Consider the following 16,571-nt stretch of genomic DNA (forward strand, 5'->3'; position numbering starts at 1 on the left):
TGAACACTGCGGGTTCTATGTTTATCAACACGTCAAGCTGTGTGGAACTAGATTTTCTCTGATGTCTGGGATAAAAATTAAGTCCCAAAACATGCTGGACACACAGAAACGCACTTTGCATTGCGCTGTGGAATCTGAACCCTGGGCTGTATGTTATTATTCAAAAAAAGTTTATTAGAGATATAGAGCTGTATCAGCACAATGTGAGGGAGAAAAACTGCCCTTTAGTAAATACATATTTTTTTGTTTCTAAATATTCAAACGATGTTTTAGGAAATGATGGTGTTAATAGATGATTATTTAACAGTCCATACCTAACAAAAGTAAAAAGTTGGCAATTCCACATTTATTCTCAGGTTTTATATATCTGTGAAATCCAAATTCTGAGACTACTGACTTAGAAAACCTCTATTCCAAGCCCCTTACTTGAGGGATAAATTATTTTGCCTGCAGAAGTGGGTGGTGTGCTAAAGGTCACACAGCAAAGTATGACCTCGAAAGTGGCAGAGCCAATTCTGTACCCAAATCTCCAGCTGGGCAAGTGGGCCATGATGCCCTTTATGAAGTTAGGGCAACACACTGTAACTCCATGAAACAAATGTGATTATTTTTTAACTGTTTTGAAATACGTGTTAAATAAATACCACTTTTACTCACAATTAAAACAGAATTTGGCTAAAGGATGTTTATAAAATTGTTTCATTGTTTTAAAGCTATAAATAAAGCTTAGATGCCATATGCCGACTTAAGGATGGGTATCTACATATTACTTTAACATACGGGTGAAATTCCACAGATACCTACAAATGTAAAAATAACTAGCTATGCTTTGTGAATAGGTGTAATAGTACTAGCCTAGCTTTCTTTTTTCAATGAATGCCTGTTGTACACATGGCTGTATAGAACTCTGGCAAGAACAACGTTTCCATCAAAGACAGATTCACGTGCTAGGCCAATAAAATCCGAAGTGGGCAATTCTGAGATTGCAACAGGAAAAAGCCAAATAAATTAAGGGTGAAAACCATGTGGCATATAGTTTGAGAGTTAAGAAGGACTAAGTATTGGTCTTCATTTAAGAGCTAAAGGGATACTATAAAAATAAGCAATTTTCAAGCCTGTTCTTCCACAGATTTTGAAAAGCTTGGTTCCTGTTTCTCATGAAAGTCACTATACTGAGGGGCTATTCATGGCAAACCACCTGGATAATGTTTATTTCTAGACCCCTAACTGATCATAACTGTAAACGTACTCTCTTCCGAAGTACTCTCATACGTACAATAAGCAGCTAAGCTCAGCCAGTTCTCCCCCGACGACTCCATAACCAGGGCGATTCTGGTTGGGCCCTGTAACAATGAGGCAGCTGGCCCTGCCAGTCGACATAAGACAGGTGCCCATTGGCAACAAGGGGCACTACCAAATAGACCCTTTGAAATTCTTTATGGCATCCCCCTCACACAGCCTCTGTCTGCTATTTTCACCCTCTCTCCTCCTTGCCGTAAGTTGACTCTCACCTCACTTTCCTGTGAGTCACGTGGAATCCATCATTGGCAGATATGACTAAATGACTTGGCTTTCAGGGTCTTATTACTCTGTTTAGGTGAACGGGTGAGCTGGCGCTTGCTGTCTAGGAAAATCGAAAAGATGCTGAATTCATGAGCATGGTTAATTTGAATTCTCAAGAGTGGTTCAAACAGAGCAGGCTGCTTGGAACAGAAATTTGCAACTCAGGTAATCTGACCTTTTAAATGCCATCAAAAGTGTAACGTAAGTGTACTTTACTTTTGCCTATAGTAGCATAAATCAGAATAACGGGCTTAATTAGTTTTGTTTGCAGTAAGCTGAGTTATTAAAAAAACACAACTCCTTGAGAGCAGTTGGTGTTGCCATCTGGCACATCCCCTTGCTCCTGGTCTTTCCTTCTGTTTCTTGTGCTCCAGAAGCTGACACTTCTCCAGACAGAACCTTTTGGCTATGAAGACAAGCGGATGGGTGAGAATGCGAATAAGGTCAACCCATGGTCACAAGGCTGTTTGTCTGGAGGAGTGCGGTCTTGGGGTGGGGAGAGTCCGTGTGGAAGGAAGAAGGGTAGGAAGGCTGTTGGCCTCTCAGGCCAAGAGCAGGAATACTCCTTCCACCAAGAGTGCATCTCAAGACTTGATCATCCAGCTGTGAACAAGTGGACCCTGTCTAACCGAATGAGAGACTCCCAGGCAACAGATCCCAGCTCCCCGCCTGCACCTCCAGCTCTTCTCTGGAACCTCTCTAAGCCCGAGTCTACTGACATGCACCTTGTCTCACTCATCATTGCAGGTCGCTGGTTTTCTGGAATTTCCAACAGGAATGGGGCAAGACCGGGTCCCTATTCCATTTAGGGTCTTTATTGTTAACATTACCCCTACATCAAGTGCCTTGAAAGTCTGGAAGATTAAATGTCTTCTGTATAAAAATGACACCTTGCCCTGGGAGTCAGCGGGACTCTAGTCCTCTACTAACTGGCAATTGGCCTTGGGTAATTCACTGAACATCTCTGGAAGTCAATGTTCTCAATCAGAAAATGGGAAGGTTGAAGTGCATAAAATGTAGAGGACTTTACAGCTCCAAGTGTTATGATTGAAAGCGCCCTGATTTCTTAGCATTAAAATAGACATTCTCGGGCTTCCCTGGTGGCGCAGTGGTTGAGAGTCCGCCTGCCGATGCAGGGGACACGGGTTCGTGCCCCGGTCCGGAAAGATCCCACATGCCGCGGAGCAGCTGGGCCCGTGAGCCATGGCCGCTGAGCCTGTGCGTCCGGAGCCTGTGCTCCGCAACGGGAGAGGCTACAGCAGTGAGAGGCCCGCATACCGCAAAAAAAATAAAAAATAATAAAATTAAAAAATAGACATTCTCAATTAACCAAATAAAATAAATATATACATACTCATGTATCTATGCCCCCAAATGCAATTCATGCTTTTTAACCTTTTTGAAACAACTAGCAATTATGGACACTCAGGAAGCTGTAGCTGCACACCATCCAGATCAGGGGTTGCCCCTAAAAACCAAAAGACCCCTCAATAATTGGAAGAAAGATGAGAAGATCAGAAGACCTTTCTTTATCATCAAGAAGGAATGTACCTGACTAGAAAAACCAACTCACTCAGGAAGCATCAGAGACTGCCTTTGAAGTTCTGATCATCAAAAGGTAACCAGAACATTCTATCCCTCAACCATAGCAGTAGGCAAAAATGGGGCTATAAATATTTTGTCTGCAAGATTTTTAAATGTAAGGATCCACTTTGCTTTATATAGCTGAAATTGAAATGAAGTCATTCAATGTCTTCAATGCATTTAATAATTGATGAAATATGCATACAAGAAAACTCAGTACGTGAGAGAGAGAAGCAAATAACTGAAATACAGATTTAGAGCAATCACCCAACCCAACCTTTCTCCATAATATATCCTGTCTCATAGAAAAGCCCACAGAAGGGCTAAATAACTAAGGATCTGAAGAAGGAAAAAACTAAAATATCATTCCCGAAGTTTTCGTTTATCTGTAATTGAACATGTGCCTAATTTCAATCCAGGGCCAAGACCAAATCCCAAGACTTTTTGTACCCTTCCATAATGATTCAAGTACAGTAGCTCTATAATACATTTAACTCTTTGTTACATGAAAACTGTAAAGGACCCAACTGTGTGTGAATAACCCAGTCATTGTCTTATCTTAAGGACAAACTAGTATTGCCTTTATAAAGATGATGAAGCAAGCTACTGTTCCTCTGCCATTTTGTCATTTCTAAACACCTCTTCTGCTTCTCTGCTGTTGAGGAATCCCTGGTCTCAGAAAGAGGAGCTACTCTTTCTATTGGAAACTCTTGAATGACACTCTAAAGAGAAGGCAGTTTATGTCAGGAACAGCAGTAACTTGAACCTCACCCTTTTGCAGATTAGAGACGTATAAACTAGAGCTGAGATTTCATGTCTGTATTCTCAAGTGCCCCATGGCCTACTCTCGATGCTGAATCTGTAATTTCCTAGAACTCCTGAAAATCAGCCCATTTCAGAAAATGAAACTATTCTTAATATCTCCCAGAATCAAATTCAAAAATAAGTATTTTTCTTCAAATGTACACAAAGTTTACCATAAACATTATGCATTAAAGTAGTATTAAGGCCAAGCTGATTGTTCCAAAGTACCCAAGAAGCAAAAATAGCTGAGTTGTTACACAGGTTCCCCAGTGCACCGGAAGGAGAGCGTTCCTATGAAACCGTTCGTAAGCCAAAATGGGATAAAGTGAAGCAGCAATTACCTTAGGACACATCTTGCTAACAGATGCACAAAGGAAATCGAGATAAAGCACAGATGCTCATAGACAGTTTAAAGCTACGGTGGCCTGAAGCTAAGTGTGGTTCCCGGGGAAGGAGCTTGGCGGTGCCACTCTCACTGCTTGGGGGGATCCACTGCCTCTACAGGGGCTCACTGCAAAACAAATGCTGAACGCTATTTTTTGCTTTTCACCTTTTTCATAAAATTGAAAATCTGCTTTAGATTTCTTTCAGTTAGTGAAAACAGGTACAAAGGTAGGTCCTTGGTAAAGCAAACTTTTGTAAAGCAGGGGACACCTGTATTACAGAAATACTTCAATTATCTGAAATACAGTCAAGACCCAGAAAACAAGCAAAAACCTTTTCAGCCCAAATAACTGATAGATGCATGACACATGTACCGTGCGCTAAAGCTCATGCACTTTACTCATAGAAGGATACTTCAAGGTCACTTACTCTTATTTTCAACACAGTTCTAATCAGTGTGATTATACATTTTCCCAAGGGAAATGGATAATCACATCAGATTATCCATTAGAAAGAGCAAAGCAGAAATTAGAAACGATAAGGATATGATGTTAAAACCAGGCCAGGTGAGGGCAGCAAGGAATATTGCTGAAGCATGCTGGTACTAGAAGTGACTGAAAATCTATTAAAAGTAGATACTGAAAAAAAAAAAAAAAAAGAAAAGAAAAGCCATCTGGGGCCATTTAATGTAGGGACTCAGTTCTATCTAGTTTCAGAGTTTCTCAACATCAGAAGTGGCTAAAATGAGAAATTTTAGAGCCTAGGGCCATAAACTGCAACACACTGGCCCAATGGTGCTATGCAAGTAAAACTTTTTTTTCAAGCTTTTGCAAAGTTTGGCTTCACATTCTTATTTCTGAGCAGTGGAGCTTGACTACACTGATGCCTCCAGAATAATCTATCATTACTATGAGTAAACGTAGAGGCTTAGAGCAAATCACCGCTTCTGTACTCACTTGACACTTGTGAAAATGAGTTATCTGACGAAATGGAATACTCACCCTAATTCTGTTCTAAGTTAGGTTTTTTCTGAATTATTTCAGTTGAAAAGATAGAGGCATTACTAACTCAATGGTATTTTTTCTATTATGTGTATCTTCTGAAACGTTGCAATGGATCCCCAAATACAAATGTTTAATTGATTTCAACTGGGTCTAAAGGGCACAACCATAATTAGCGGAATGGGATTCCTCTGGCTTCACAGCATCAACTGGCTTATGTGACTGAATTCCAAGGCACTTGAAGCTTTGTTTGCGAAACAGAATCAACTGAATAGTTGGCATTGTTCGCATGCAATATTAAAGTTACTGAAATATATATATACACACACACAGCATATAGATGATAGCGATAATCTCCTTAGACGATTAACATTGTCCCCTAGATTTAAAGAATGTTTATAGCTTTGTACTATTATTACCAGTGCAGTTGAAAACCTTACATTCTACTAGAAACTACCTTTCTAAGCCATCTAGGTTTTGCAATAATAGTTCACCTCTCAGATATTTTGCAATATCTCAAACTGTATTTTCAACATTAAGCATTCTGTCTTTAAATCAAAATGTATTCTTACGACGAATGCAACATGCTTTGCACAAACAGGTATAGTACAATCGATTTTTTCCAAAACGTTTTAAAATTGATGTCCTATCAAAGTGAATATAAGGCTACCAAATTACCATACTGAAGCTTGAAGACCAAAAACTACTATCTAGTTCTTTAACCATCTACGTGTCAGCACACACAACAGAAAATACACTCAGAGGACCTCAGTTAAAATCAGTTCTGTAGTATTTCCATAACTGTTAACTGCTGACATTTTTCTCCCAAGAGACATTCAATTTCTATTGTCCAAATTCATTCATAAGTGATGGTCTGACTTTCTCTAAGCAAAATAAAAGATTTATGAGCGCAATCACTCATGCCGTAGTGCACCACTACTTAATTCACAGACAGCCTTGCTTCAGAGAAACTCTGCTGGGCTCTTCCACACATAGGTTATCTCACCCCTAGCAGACAAGGCCATTTTTGTGTTATCAGTGTCTTTCGTTTACTCATTAACAGAGAATAACAAGCCGTCTTAAAACTCAAGGTAAAACCTATAAACTGAGAGATTTGAAATGCAGGGTCTCTTGTGGGAAATATTCGTTAGGATTGCAGGTGCCGCATGATCTACATTCACCAAAAACATCCACTGGAAATAGGTTACAAATCCCTGTGCTTCTTTGTCCAGCGGGATGTGAAGGCTTGAAAAGGTCGTCTTAAATGACTCATATGCCAGAGTTTCCCCGAATTAACCTAATAATGCCACCCACCAAAAACTCAAATTTTCAACCCATACCCCTGAAGAAGTACATTATCAGATAGCCTTGGTCTGGGGTTGAGAGGGGTGACGTTTTCCAGTACCTGCTGGCGTCAGTCCTTCTCAGTCCTGGAGTTCAGCAAAGGAGAGGAAGAACTTTCTTCTTCGGAGGAAGCTTGGGTGTTTGAGAGCTTCACTCACACCAGCCCATCTTATCCAACAATCACGCACCTCGGCCAATGGTTTCCACCTGGTCTGCTCATTAGAATCACCTGAAGGGTTCTTTTTACAACGTGCCCAGGCCCAGTGCCAGACCAATTCAATGTGCATCTGAGTGTGGGATCCAGGCACCAGTGTTTTTTCAAAGTCAGCCCAGTGATTTTAGCCTGCAGCCAAACTGAAAAACACTGCTCTAGAGCAGTGATTTTGAATCAGAGTCAATTTTGCCCACTCCCTACCCCAGGAACATTTGGTAGCACCTGGAGACATTTTTAATTGTCACAACTGGGGGTTGCTTATGGGTAGAGCCTGGGATGCTGCTACACCTCCCAAAATGCACAAGACAGCCCCTCACAACTTTCACCTGCTTTTTGTTAATGCAGAAACATTCAAGGGCTCATCCAAAACACTCACCTCTCACACCAACCCCACACAGAAGGATTCTGTAAATGACTCAGCAAATTTGCAGTTTGAGATTTACCTTGCTGCTGGTTCCTATCTGTTTATAAGACAATAATTCAACCAAAGTGTGTGGGGATTTAAAAATATGAAAAAATCATGTCTCACTATCCATATCAAAAATTAATTTGTAACAGCAGGAGAAATACAAGCTACCAGTGCCCAAGTTTATAGGCTGATGATCCATAAACAATTCATCGTGCCTCTTCATTTTCCAATTAGTTACTGAAATAAAAATGCAATGCAAATGGACTACAAATACACTTTGGTGAGGATATCCACTGTCAGAAGATCTGTCACTTAAGAATGAGAAAACCTGAAGTAAACACAAGAATTAAACTACAGTGTCATTCTAAACAATGCATCTATGTTACATCAAATTTTAACCGAATAAAATTGTTAAATTTAAAAAAACCATTTGCCTGACCATGAAATTTATCTGAACTCAGGCAATAAGATTCAATGATTAACGCCATCCCTATCTAGAGACAGGCCTTACTTTACACAAAGAGTTGCTTAAAAATTGCACCTAAAATCCCTTCTTATAAGTTAAATCACACATTAAATTAGAGAAGTTCTTTATTTAAGTAAGCCTTTTTGTAAGGAGAAGAACCGTTTTGTAAGTGAACCACCTGCCCTTAAGTAATCTTTATTTTGGTTCAAGATAAAAAGTTTCCTCAAAATAGTGCACATTTACTTCTCATGCTCATTAAAAAGCAATCAAGAAGTGGAAAAGTCATTAACTTTACCTTCCTGTTAACACATTACCCCCTGAAGACAAGTTTCATGGCCGATGACACATCTTGTGATAGTAACACAACCAAAATATCTTTTTTAATGACTTTCATCTCTTGTGAGAACTGCACGGCCGAGGCTGCCCACAGCAATCAGGGCAGCATCTCCTGGAAAGAGTGAGGGAAGGGTGCAATCAACAAAGTAAAAGCCCCAGCCAGCCTGGTGGCTTCAACACAACAGGTGAATCGGCTTCTCCCAGTTTTCACCTCCCAGCACGTAACAGAGAAAGCAACAGCGTCCGATCTTTCCCATTCTTTCTAGTTCCATCTGTGCTTAAAACATTGGACGTATTAGAAGCCAAGCTTCAGGAGTCAATTTTCAGCACTACGAGAAAAGGATGAGGATGAAATGGAATCCAACAGGTAAATCCCCAACTACAATATTGAAAATTTACCCCTTCGTGTCACTGCTAAAATTGGCGGCCTCCAGCACTGCTCAGAGCTGACTGCACAAAGCCTCCAGAGCAGCTTTCAAATAAAGTGAAAAACCCCAGATATTTTGGATGCAGAAACCCCACTTCATAAAACCAATCATTTTAGTTCTAACTCGGCCACAGATGACATAAAAAAAGACCCTCACAATTCTTTTAAGTTTTTTTTTTTCCTCTCTTGAGTTTCAAGTGGTTTCATAACAAAGATGCAAAAAAGTAAACCTCTTCCAAACGGTTTAGAGCTGCCTCAGCCAATGCAGTGGATGTTGCACTTTGGAAACCAAAGGAGTGTCCAAACACATCTGTACATTTAAAGGGGAATATTTAAACAACCAGAAAGATGACTCACCATGTAGGAAGGCATGCTACTCAAGCATTGACATATATCCACTACCAAATGTAAAATAGATGGCTAGTGGGAAGCAGCTACATAGCACAGGGAGATCAGCTCGGTGCTTTGTGACCACCTAGAGGGGTGGGATAGGGAGGGTGGGAGGGAGACGTAAGAGGGAGGGGATATGGGGATATATGTATATGTATAACTGATTCACTTTGTTACAATGCAGAAACTAACACACCATTGTAAAGCAATTATACTCCAATAAAGATATTTAAGAAAAGGGAAAGAAATCATCTGATGCATTTCAGATGCAAAGGAAAGTCACAGAGTCATGCTAAGGCCCCCAACACAATGGAGAACATCCTCAAGGAAAAGTAAGGCATATTTACAGGCATTCAGACAACCCAGCGTCAAGCCTGTTTAAGGACACCCTAGTTCTTTTTTAATGTTATTCTTTTTCATAATAAATACTCATTTCTTTCTGCACATAAGCTGTTAGCTGGACTCAAAAACCTTTGGTCACCTGTTCCAAGAGAGCCCTCGTAGGAAACTGCACACAAGCAGGAAAATGTTCAAGATAGTGAAATCTTAGATTGGTTCTATTTTTATCTTCAGTGTCCACAAATCTCACCCTGACTACTCAGGGTCCCACGGAATTATCGTTCCTCTCCTTCCCCTGTCCCCTCCTCCCCAATATTCTCCAGGCTACCTGGTAACTGCATAAAATAGAACAAATGGAGGGGGAGAAACACACATCATGATTTGGGGGCAAACGTGTGTTCCTCTCCCCAACCCGCCTCCGCACTAGCGCCTGCAGCTTCTAACATGGCCGCAAAGCCTTGCATCATTCATAACTCTCTACTCAGTGGCCCCAGCAACGCGGTTCCCCAGCACGTACTGACCCACCGTTCATGCCACTGTAGACATTCCGGTGATGGGGTGACAGATCCTCTTGCGCCTGCCTTCGGAGGGTGCCCTCCCTGCTGCCACCGCCGCCACCGCCGCCGCCGCCGCCGCCGCCGCCTCCGCCCACGTGTTTGTGATCGGGGCTCCCCCCGTAATGCTGTTTGAGGTGCTCCGGGCTGGTGCCCCGGGCTCTGGGTAGTTGCTCCAGGCTCCCACCGACGGCGTGTTTCTGAAGATGCTCAGGGCTCCCTCCGCTGTGCCTGGCGTGCTCGGGGCTGCCCCCGGGCCTGTGCTTCTGTAAATGCTCCGGGCTCCCGCTCAGCACGTGCTTGGGCAGCGTTTCGGGGCTGCTCCCCGCGTGCGGGTGCCTTTGCTGTTCGGGGCTGCCCTTGCACAAGGGTTTGTGGTGCTCGGGGCTGGGTCCTTTGAGGGCTTTGGGGTGATCTGGGGTCGCGGAGGCCTTGGGCTTCTGCAGATGCTCAGGGCTGGCGCTCCTGTGCTTGGAGTGCTCCGGGCTGCCCTCGGCCCGGGGCTTCTGCAGGTGCTCCGGGCTGCCGCCGCTCGCGTGATGCTTGTGGTCCGGGCTGTCGGTGCTGCCTGTACTGGAAGTGCTGCTGCCGTCGCCCACGTCCCGCACGTAGGGCGCCGTGGTGGCGGCAAGCTGGCAGAGGCTGGCCTGGCTGTCGATGGAGCAGCGGCTGCCCGCGCAGCCCGCGCCCTTCTCCTCGTCCAGCAGCACGCAGAGCTCCTTGAGCTCCATGTTCTCCTTCACCACCTCCTCCTGCTTCACCTCCAGCTCCTTCAGCTTCTGCAGGTATAAGGCCACTTCCTTGTGCATCACCCCCGCCGTGTAGCGGCCCAGTCTCTGCCACTCCCGGGACACCCTCTTGCCCTTCTGCCGGTCGTCATCCAGGAAACAGCAGAGGTCCCTCAGTTCCTGGTTGTCCTCCTGGAGTTTCTGGTTAATATCCTGAAAAGAGACACACAGCCATTCAAGCCAGGTATGCGTGGGAGGCGACACCAGGCTCAGACTTCTGGGAGCCAGGGAGCCTGGAATGGGTGAATTCTCTGTGATGATAGGGGAGGGAGGGAGAAGATGAGAGGAAGCTACAGATGTGTAGCTGTCCAAAAAAATAACAATAATGGGTATTGATTCTGCTCCCTGCCCCATGCTTTACTTGTATTATCTCATCTACTTCTCACCAAACCCTCAGGGGATATTATGGTTCTTTTACAGACGGGGAAACGGGACCTCGCAAAGCTTCACTTGTCCAAGGTCATCCAGTCAGTCTTTAGGGAGCAGCCAGTTCATTAACAGGAAATCAGTAGGCTCCCTGCCCCACCTTCAAGGAAGAAAGATGGCTGCTTGTGATCTGTGAAAGGCTTAACAAGCTCTGAGGCAACAGGCCTTTCGTCAGCGCAAAGGACAAACACCGCCTAGGTGTTCAGCCCACGACCCGGAGAAGCAGCCCCAACCCCCGCATGAGCGAGCAGCAAACTGTCCTCTGGTGGCGTTTCAGTCCTGCCCATCCAACCCTACTTGCCATCCTCCCTGCACGGCTCCCAGGCAGCTCACCTGGAACTCAGGTTCTTGTGTGATATTCAAACTCCCCCCCTCCCCCCAAATCGCACCTCTCAGCAAATGCCACCTCCACCCATCCTGTCGCCCTTTATAAGGACCTGTGGTTATGCCTGGCACCTCCTTCTCCCTTACCTCCCAGTTCTGAGCCAAACACGTCTCCTGAACTCTACCTCCGAAATTTACCTTGTCACTCCCATGCTTCAAACCTTAAAAGGGTCTCACTGCCCTTAGGATAAAGTGCAAAATCCTTTAAGTCTCCAAAGGCCCCCAATTCTCTTAACTGGCCTACTTCTCCAGCATGAACGGTGATTCATTCATGAATATTTAGTAAGCATCTATTATGTGCCAGGTACCTGTCCAGGTGCTAGGGACAGATCAGAGGACGCAGCAAAGCCCTTGCCATCCTATGGCTTTCATTCTGGTGGGGAAGACTAACAAAAAAGCAAGTATACAACATAATGTCATACAGTGAAAAGTGCTGGGAGAAAGACTAAAGCAGGCTAAAAAATACTATCCTTTAAGAGAAGGCACCTCTGCAGAGAAAGAAAACATTTGAGCAAAGACCTGGGTGAAATAAAGGCGCAAACATTTGCTGGAAGATGATGCCAGGCAGAGCGAAAGGCAAGTGTAAAAGCCCCAAGACAAATGTGGCTCAAGCTGCAGCAAGGCCAGTGGGCCTAAAGCGGAGTGAGCAAGGGTGGGGAGGGGGGGCAGAGCTGGGAAGGAGGTCTGGGAGGTGAGGTGCAAGTGGGTGGGCAGCAGGGCTAGGTAGATAATGTGGGCCTCATCAGCCACATGAAGGCCTTGCCAGCCACAGGAAGACTTTGGACTGTTGGCAAGCTGAGGATAGAGGACTAGACATGATGTGATTCATTCTGCAACATCATTCTGTGCAGAAAATAGACGGCTGGGGGATGGAAGGAGGCGGGTGACTGGAAGAGAGAGAGACAGGATAAGGTGGAAGCTGGAAGACCAGGTAGGAGGCTACAAGGTTAGTCCAGGTAGAGGGAGATGATGGTGGCTGCTACCCATGGTGGCAGTGGACAAGGTGAGACCATCCCTCCCCATCATGCACAGAGCCCCACCCATGCTGGCCTGGTCTCAGGGCCCAAGGGAAAAGCCCTTCCCCTCTTTCACTCGGAAAGCCTCCCCCAGCCTCTACACAATATTTGTTTCTCACTTTATGGCACTTCCCCATAGAAGCCATCCCTGACCACTAATCTAAATGACGTCCCCTTCTATGCTCTGCGAGGAGCCCTTCAACTTCCCCTCTGTTGCATTACAACTTCTAATCACATATGGTTGAGTCTGACTATGAGTCAAGTCCCCATCCTCACTAGACCAGAGTCATGAGAATGGAGACCCGTCTCTTCTGTTCACCGCTGTGCACCCAGAACACAGCACCCCTACTGTAGAAACCTGAAACCAAGGAATTCAGAATTGACTGTGAAATCCCCACTTAGTCTCCATTCACACATATAGTAAAGGGGGTAGCTGTTTCTTGAAGCACCATAGTTTGGTGGGGGGTGAAAAGGGGACAGCTACCTAAGATTTCCCTTACTCCACAAAGCCTGAAAATCTCTGATCTTGTGACTGTCATCCAATCCAGACCTAGAGGTACTCAGAGAGGGGACTTGATTCTCCCAAACTCAGGTTGATTCCAACACTTCCCCCTGATATTGACTAGGAAATAAACCATAAAACAGCTGCCAACCTGGAATCTGCCAAGCTGGAATCTCCTGGCAGTCATGAGGCCTAACGTGGGAGTGATTCTCAAGGCCTGAGGAGAAAGAGGCTCTGTGCAGCTTAGTTTTCAACTCAATTCTAACTCTTAGCATCACCAATCCTTGTGTCTAATGCCCATCTAGTCCTTTTGCTTCTCAGTGCCACTCTCTGACCTCAGGCCCAGCTGTTTCCAAAAGCCTCGAGCGGGCCTCCCTGCCTTGGTCTACCCCAGCCCCTAACTTCCCTTGCTCACTCCAATCCAAGCTCTCTCTGGCCAGACTGATCGTCAAAAACTCTCCCTGCAGGTAGTGTCTCTCCTGCCCCTAAACCCCCATTGCCTCCCCTTTGCCAAGGAAAATGAATAAACCCTTGGTCCAGGCCTACAAGGCTTTCTTCCTGCCTTTCTACCTTTAGCTCCCTCTAATTGTGAACCAGCTAATTATGAACCCTGATTAGGTCTAACTTTCCAACTAGAAAATACTATCTTCTGCCTTCTATAGACTTACCTAAGAGGACAGATTGCTCTGATAAGACTCCACCAGCCCTAGAACAGCATCTGGTGTGCAGCAGCGCCAGGCCTGAATGAATGACTAAAGTATGCCATTCACTGCTCAATGCCTGTAAGACACACTCCTTAGAGCACTCACTGGGCATCTTTTTTTTTCTTTCTTTCTTTTCTAGTGTAGATTACCTTAGCTTCTGGAGGGCAGACATTCCAATGTCTTTCTTTGCATAACTGACACACTTGACTTGGTGTGTTGCATACAATGAATGCTTAATATGTGTTTATGGACTGACCAGCCCTTTAAAGCGCTAGGCCTATGGCCAAAACAGGATACAGCTCTAGCCACTGAGAAAAGATTTCTTATTGTTGTTTTCAGCTAGCCCTGCTGTGTTGGAGTCTGTAGTAATAAGAGAATAAATTGTTCCTTGACACTGGTGCTTTATGGGAAATCAGAAGCTGTAGATATTCCGAGAAAATAATGCTAAACAAAATGAATCATTCTCAGCTTCACAGCTCATGCAGCTCAGTATCAAAAAAACAAACAACCCAATCCAAAAATGGGCAGGAGACCTAACCAGACATTTCTTCAAAGAAGACATACAGATTGCCGACAAACACATGAAAGGATGCTCAACATCACTAATCATTAGAGAAATGCAAATCAAAACTACAATGAGGTATCACCTCACACTGGTCAGAATGGCCATCATCAAAAAATCTACACCAATAAATGCTGGAGAGGGTGTGGAGAAAAGGGAACCCTCTTGCACTGTTGGTGGGGATGTAAATTGATACAGCCACTAGGGAGAACAGTATGGAGGTTCCTTAAAACACTAAAAATGGAACTACCATATGACCCAGCAATCCCACTACTGGGCATGTACCCTGAGAAAACCATAATTCAAAAAGAGTCATGCACCAAAATGTTCATTACAGCTCTATTTACAATAGCCAGGAGATGGAAGCAACCTAAGTGTCCATCGACAGATGAATGGATAAAGAAGATGTGGCATATATACAATGGGATATTACTCAGCCATAAAAAGAAATGAAATTGTTATTTGTAGTGAGGTGGATGGACCTAGAATCCATCATACAGAGTGAAGTAAGTCAGAAAGAGAAAAATACCGTATGCTAACACTTATATATGGAATTTTAAAAACAATGGTTCTGAAGAAACTAAGGGCAGGACAGGAATAAAGACGCAGATGTAGAGAATGGACTTGAGGACACGGGGAGGGGGAAGGGTAAGCTGGGACAAAGTGAGAGAGTGGCATGGACATATATACACTACCACATGTAAAACAGATAGCTAGTGGGAAGCAGCTGCATAGCACAGGGAGATCAGCTCGGTGCTTTGTGACCACCTAGAGGGGTGCGATAGGGAGGGTGCGAGGGAGACACAAGAGAGAGGGGATATGGGGATATATGTATACGTAGAGCTGATTCACTTTGTTATAATGCAGAAACTAACACACCATTGTAAAGCAATTATACTCCAATAAAGATGTTAGGGCTTCCCTGGTGGCGCAGTGGTTGAGAGTCCGCCTGCCGATGCCAGGGACAAGGGTTTGTGCCTCGGTCCGGGAAAATCCCACACGCCGCAGAGCGGCTGGGTCCGTGAGCCATGGCCGCTGAGCCTGCGCGTCCGGAGCCTGTGCTCCGCAACGGGAGAGGCCACAACAGTGAGAGGCCCATGTACCGCAAAAATAAAAAAAAAAAAAAGATGTTAAAAGAAAAATCATTCTCAGCTTCAAAAATTCTTCCACATTTAGCTGAATCCTCCCATTTCATAGAAAGTTCGTCATGTTCTTCTTCATCTAACTGAATTTCCACGTGAAAATATTCCCCTTTGAGTATCCTACAACTATTCCTGTTTTCTCCAGAACTGGGAAGTAAATAGGACTTGTGCCACCATGGGCTCCTTCCCAAATGGAGTGAAATATATACAGTTGACCCCTGAGCAAACTGGGGATTAGTGGTGCTGACACTTGGCCAAGTTGAAAAGCCATGTAACTTATAGTCGGACCTCCGTACACCAGATCCACAATCATGGATTCAACCACCAGCGGATAGTAGCACTGCAGTATTTAGTAGTGAAAATATCCCTGTAAAAGTGGACCTGTGCAGTTCAAGCCTGTGTTTTCAAGTGTCAACTGTACTTCTCAGAACTCTAGTTGGGGTAGAAGGGGCGTGTATTAGCCCATTCAGTTTTATCACAGTTCCTTTTTTTCCGTTATTATTCTTGCAAATATTATTTACTCTCCAATTATGAGCTATTTCCTCTGCCTTCTAATGAACAGCTAAGCAACCAGCCTGATAATAACCTTGTGAGCTAGTGTTTTCAAATCTATCACTTTAGGACTTGGGCCGTCTTTTTCAAAACAGTGTCTTTTTTAACATTGCAGCAGGCTACTAGATGTTGCCCATCTGTCTAAAGGGGGCTTTTAAAAGATTAAATCCATAATCACCGGAAATTCATATCATCCCAAATTTCATACATAAGGTTCTCAAGTACTATAACTGTGGTTAAAGAATTGTTTTAATTTGTTATTTTTCCATCATTGCAGGATGGGGAATTGGTGTGTTGGCGAGTGAGGAAGAAAATTAATGTGCTGCAGATAAAAAATCTATAGAGATTGAATTGCCCCCAATTCCCGCCCCCGCCCCCAGAAAATTCCAGGCCAGAGCAGTCTGAGTGTTGGTATATGCTCAGAAGTGCACGAACATGGTTCTCAGGAATCCATCCCTTTCAACAGCAGCACCCTAACCGGAATCTCCTTTCTCCAACCCCTTTTAGGATGACACATTCTAACCAGAGAATGTCAACTAGCCAAAAGAAAAGAAAATCAGCTTATTTGGAACATTTCATATCTGTGTGACCTTAAGAAAGCTATTTAACCTCACTGGGGTTTCTTCATCTATGTATCATTTAATCTTCATACCTCAAGTGGAAATAATATCCCCATTTAG

At 44.1% G+C, this 16,571-nt stretch overlaps 1 protein-coding gene across 3 annotated transcripts in view; it reads right to left on the reverse strand.

Moving 5' to 3' along the window:
- The window catches only part of CCDC85A (coiled-coil domain containing 85A), a 204,331-nt gene that overhangs the window by 184,036 nt on the left and 3,724 nt on the right, over positions 1-16,571 (reverse strand). For all 3 annotated transcript variants that reach the window (XM_029232005.1, XM_029232006.1, XM_029232004.1), the window contains exon 2: positions 9,787-10,756. In XM_029232005.1, coding sequence (XP_029087838.1) covers positions 9,787-10,756 — 970 coding nt within the window. The remainder of the gene's footprint in view (positions 1-9,786; positions 10,757-16,571) is intronic.

The sequence above is a fragment of the Monodon monoceros genome, unplaced genomic scaffold, assembly GCF_005190385.1.
Source record: "Monodon monoceros isolate NGI ecotype Baffin Bay Population unplaced genomic scaffold, NGI_Narwhal_1 Super_Scaffold_19, whole genome shotgun sequence".
Taxonomy (NCBI): domain Eukaryota; kingdom Metazoa; phylum Chordata; class Mammalia; order Artiodactyla; family Monodontidae; genus Monodon; species Monodon monoceros.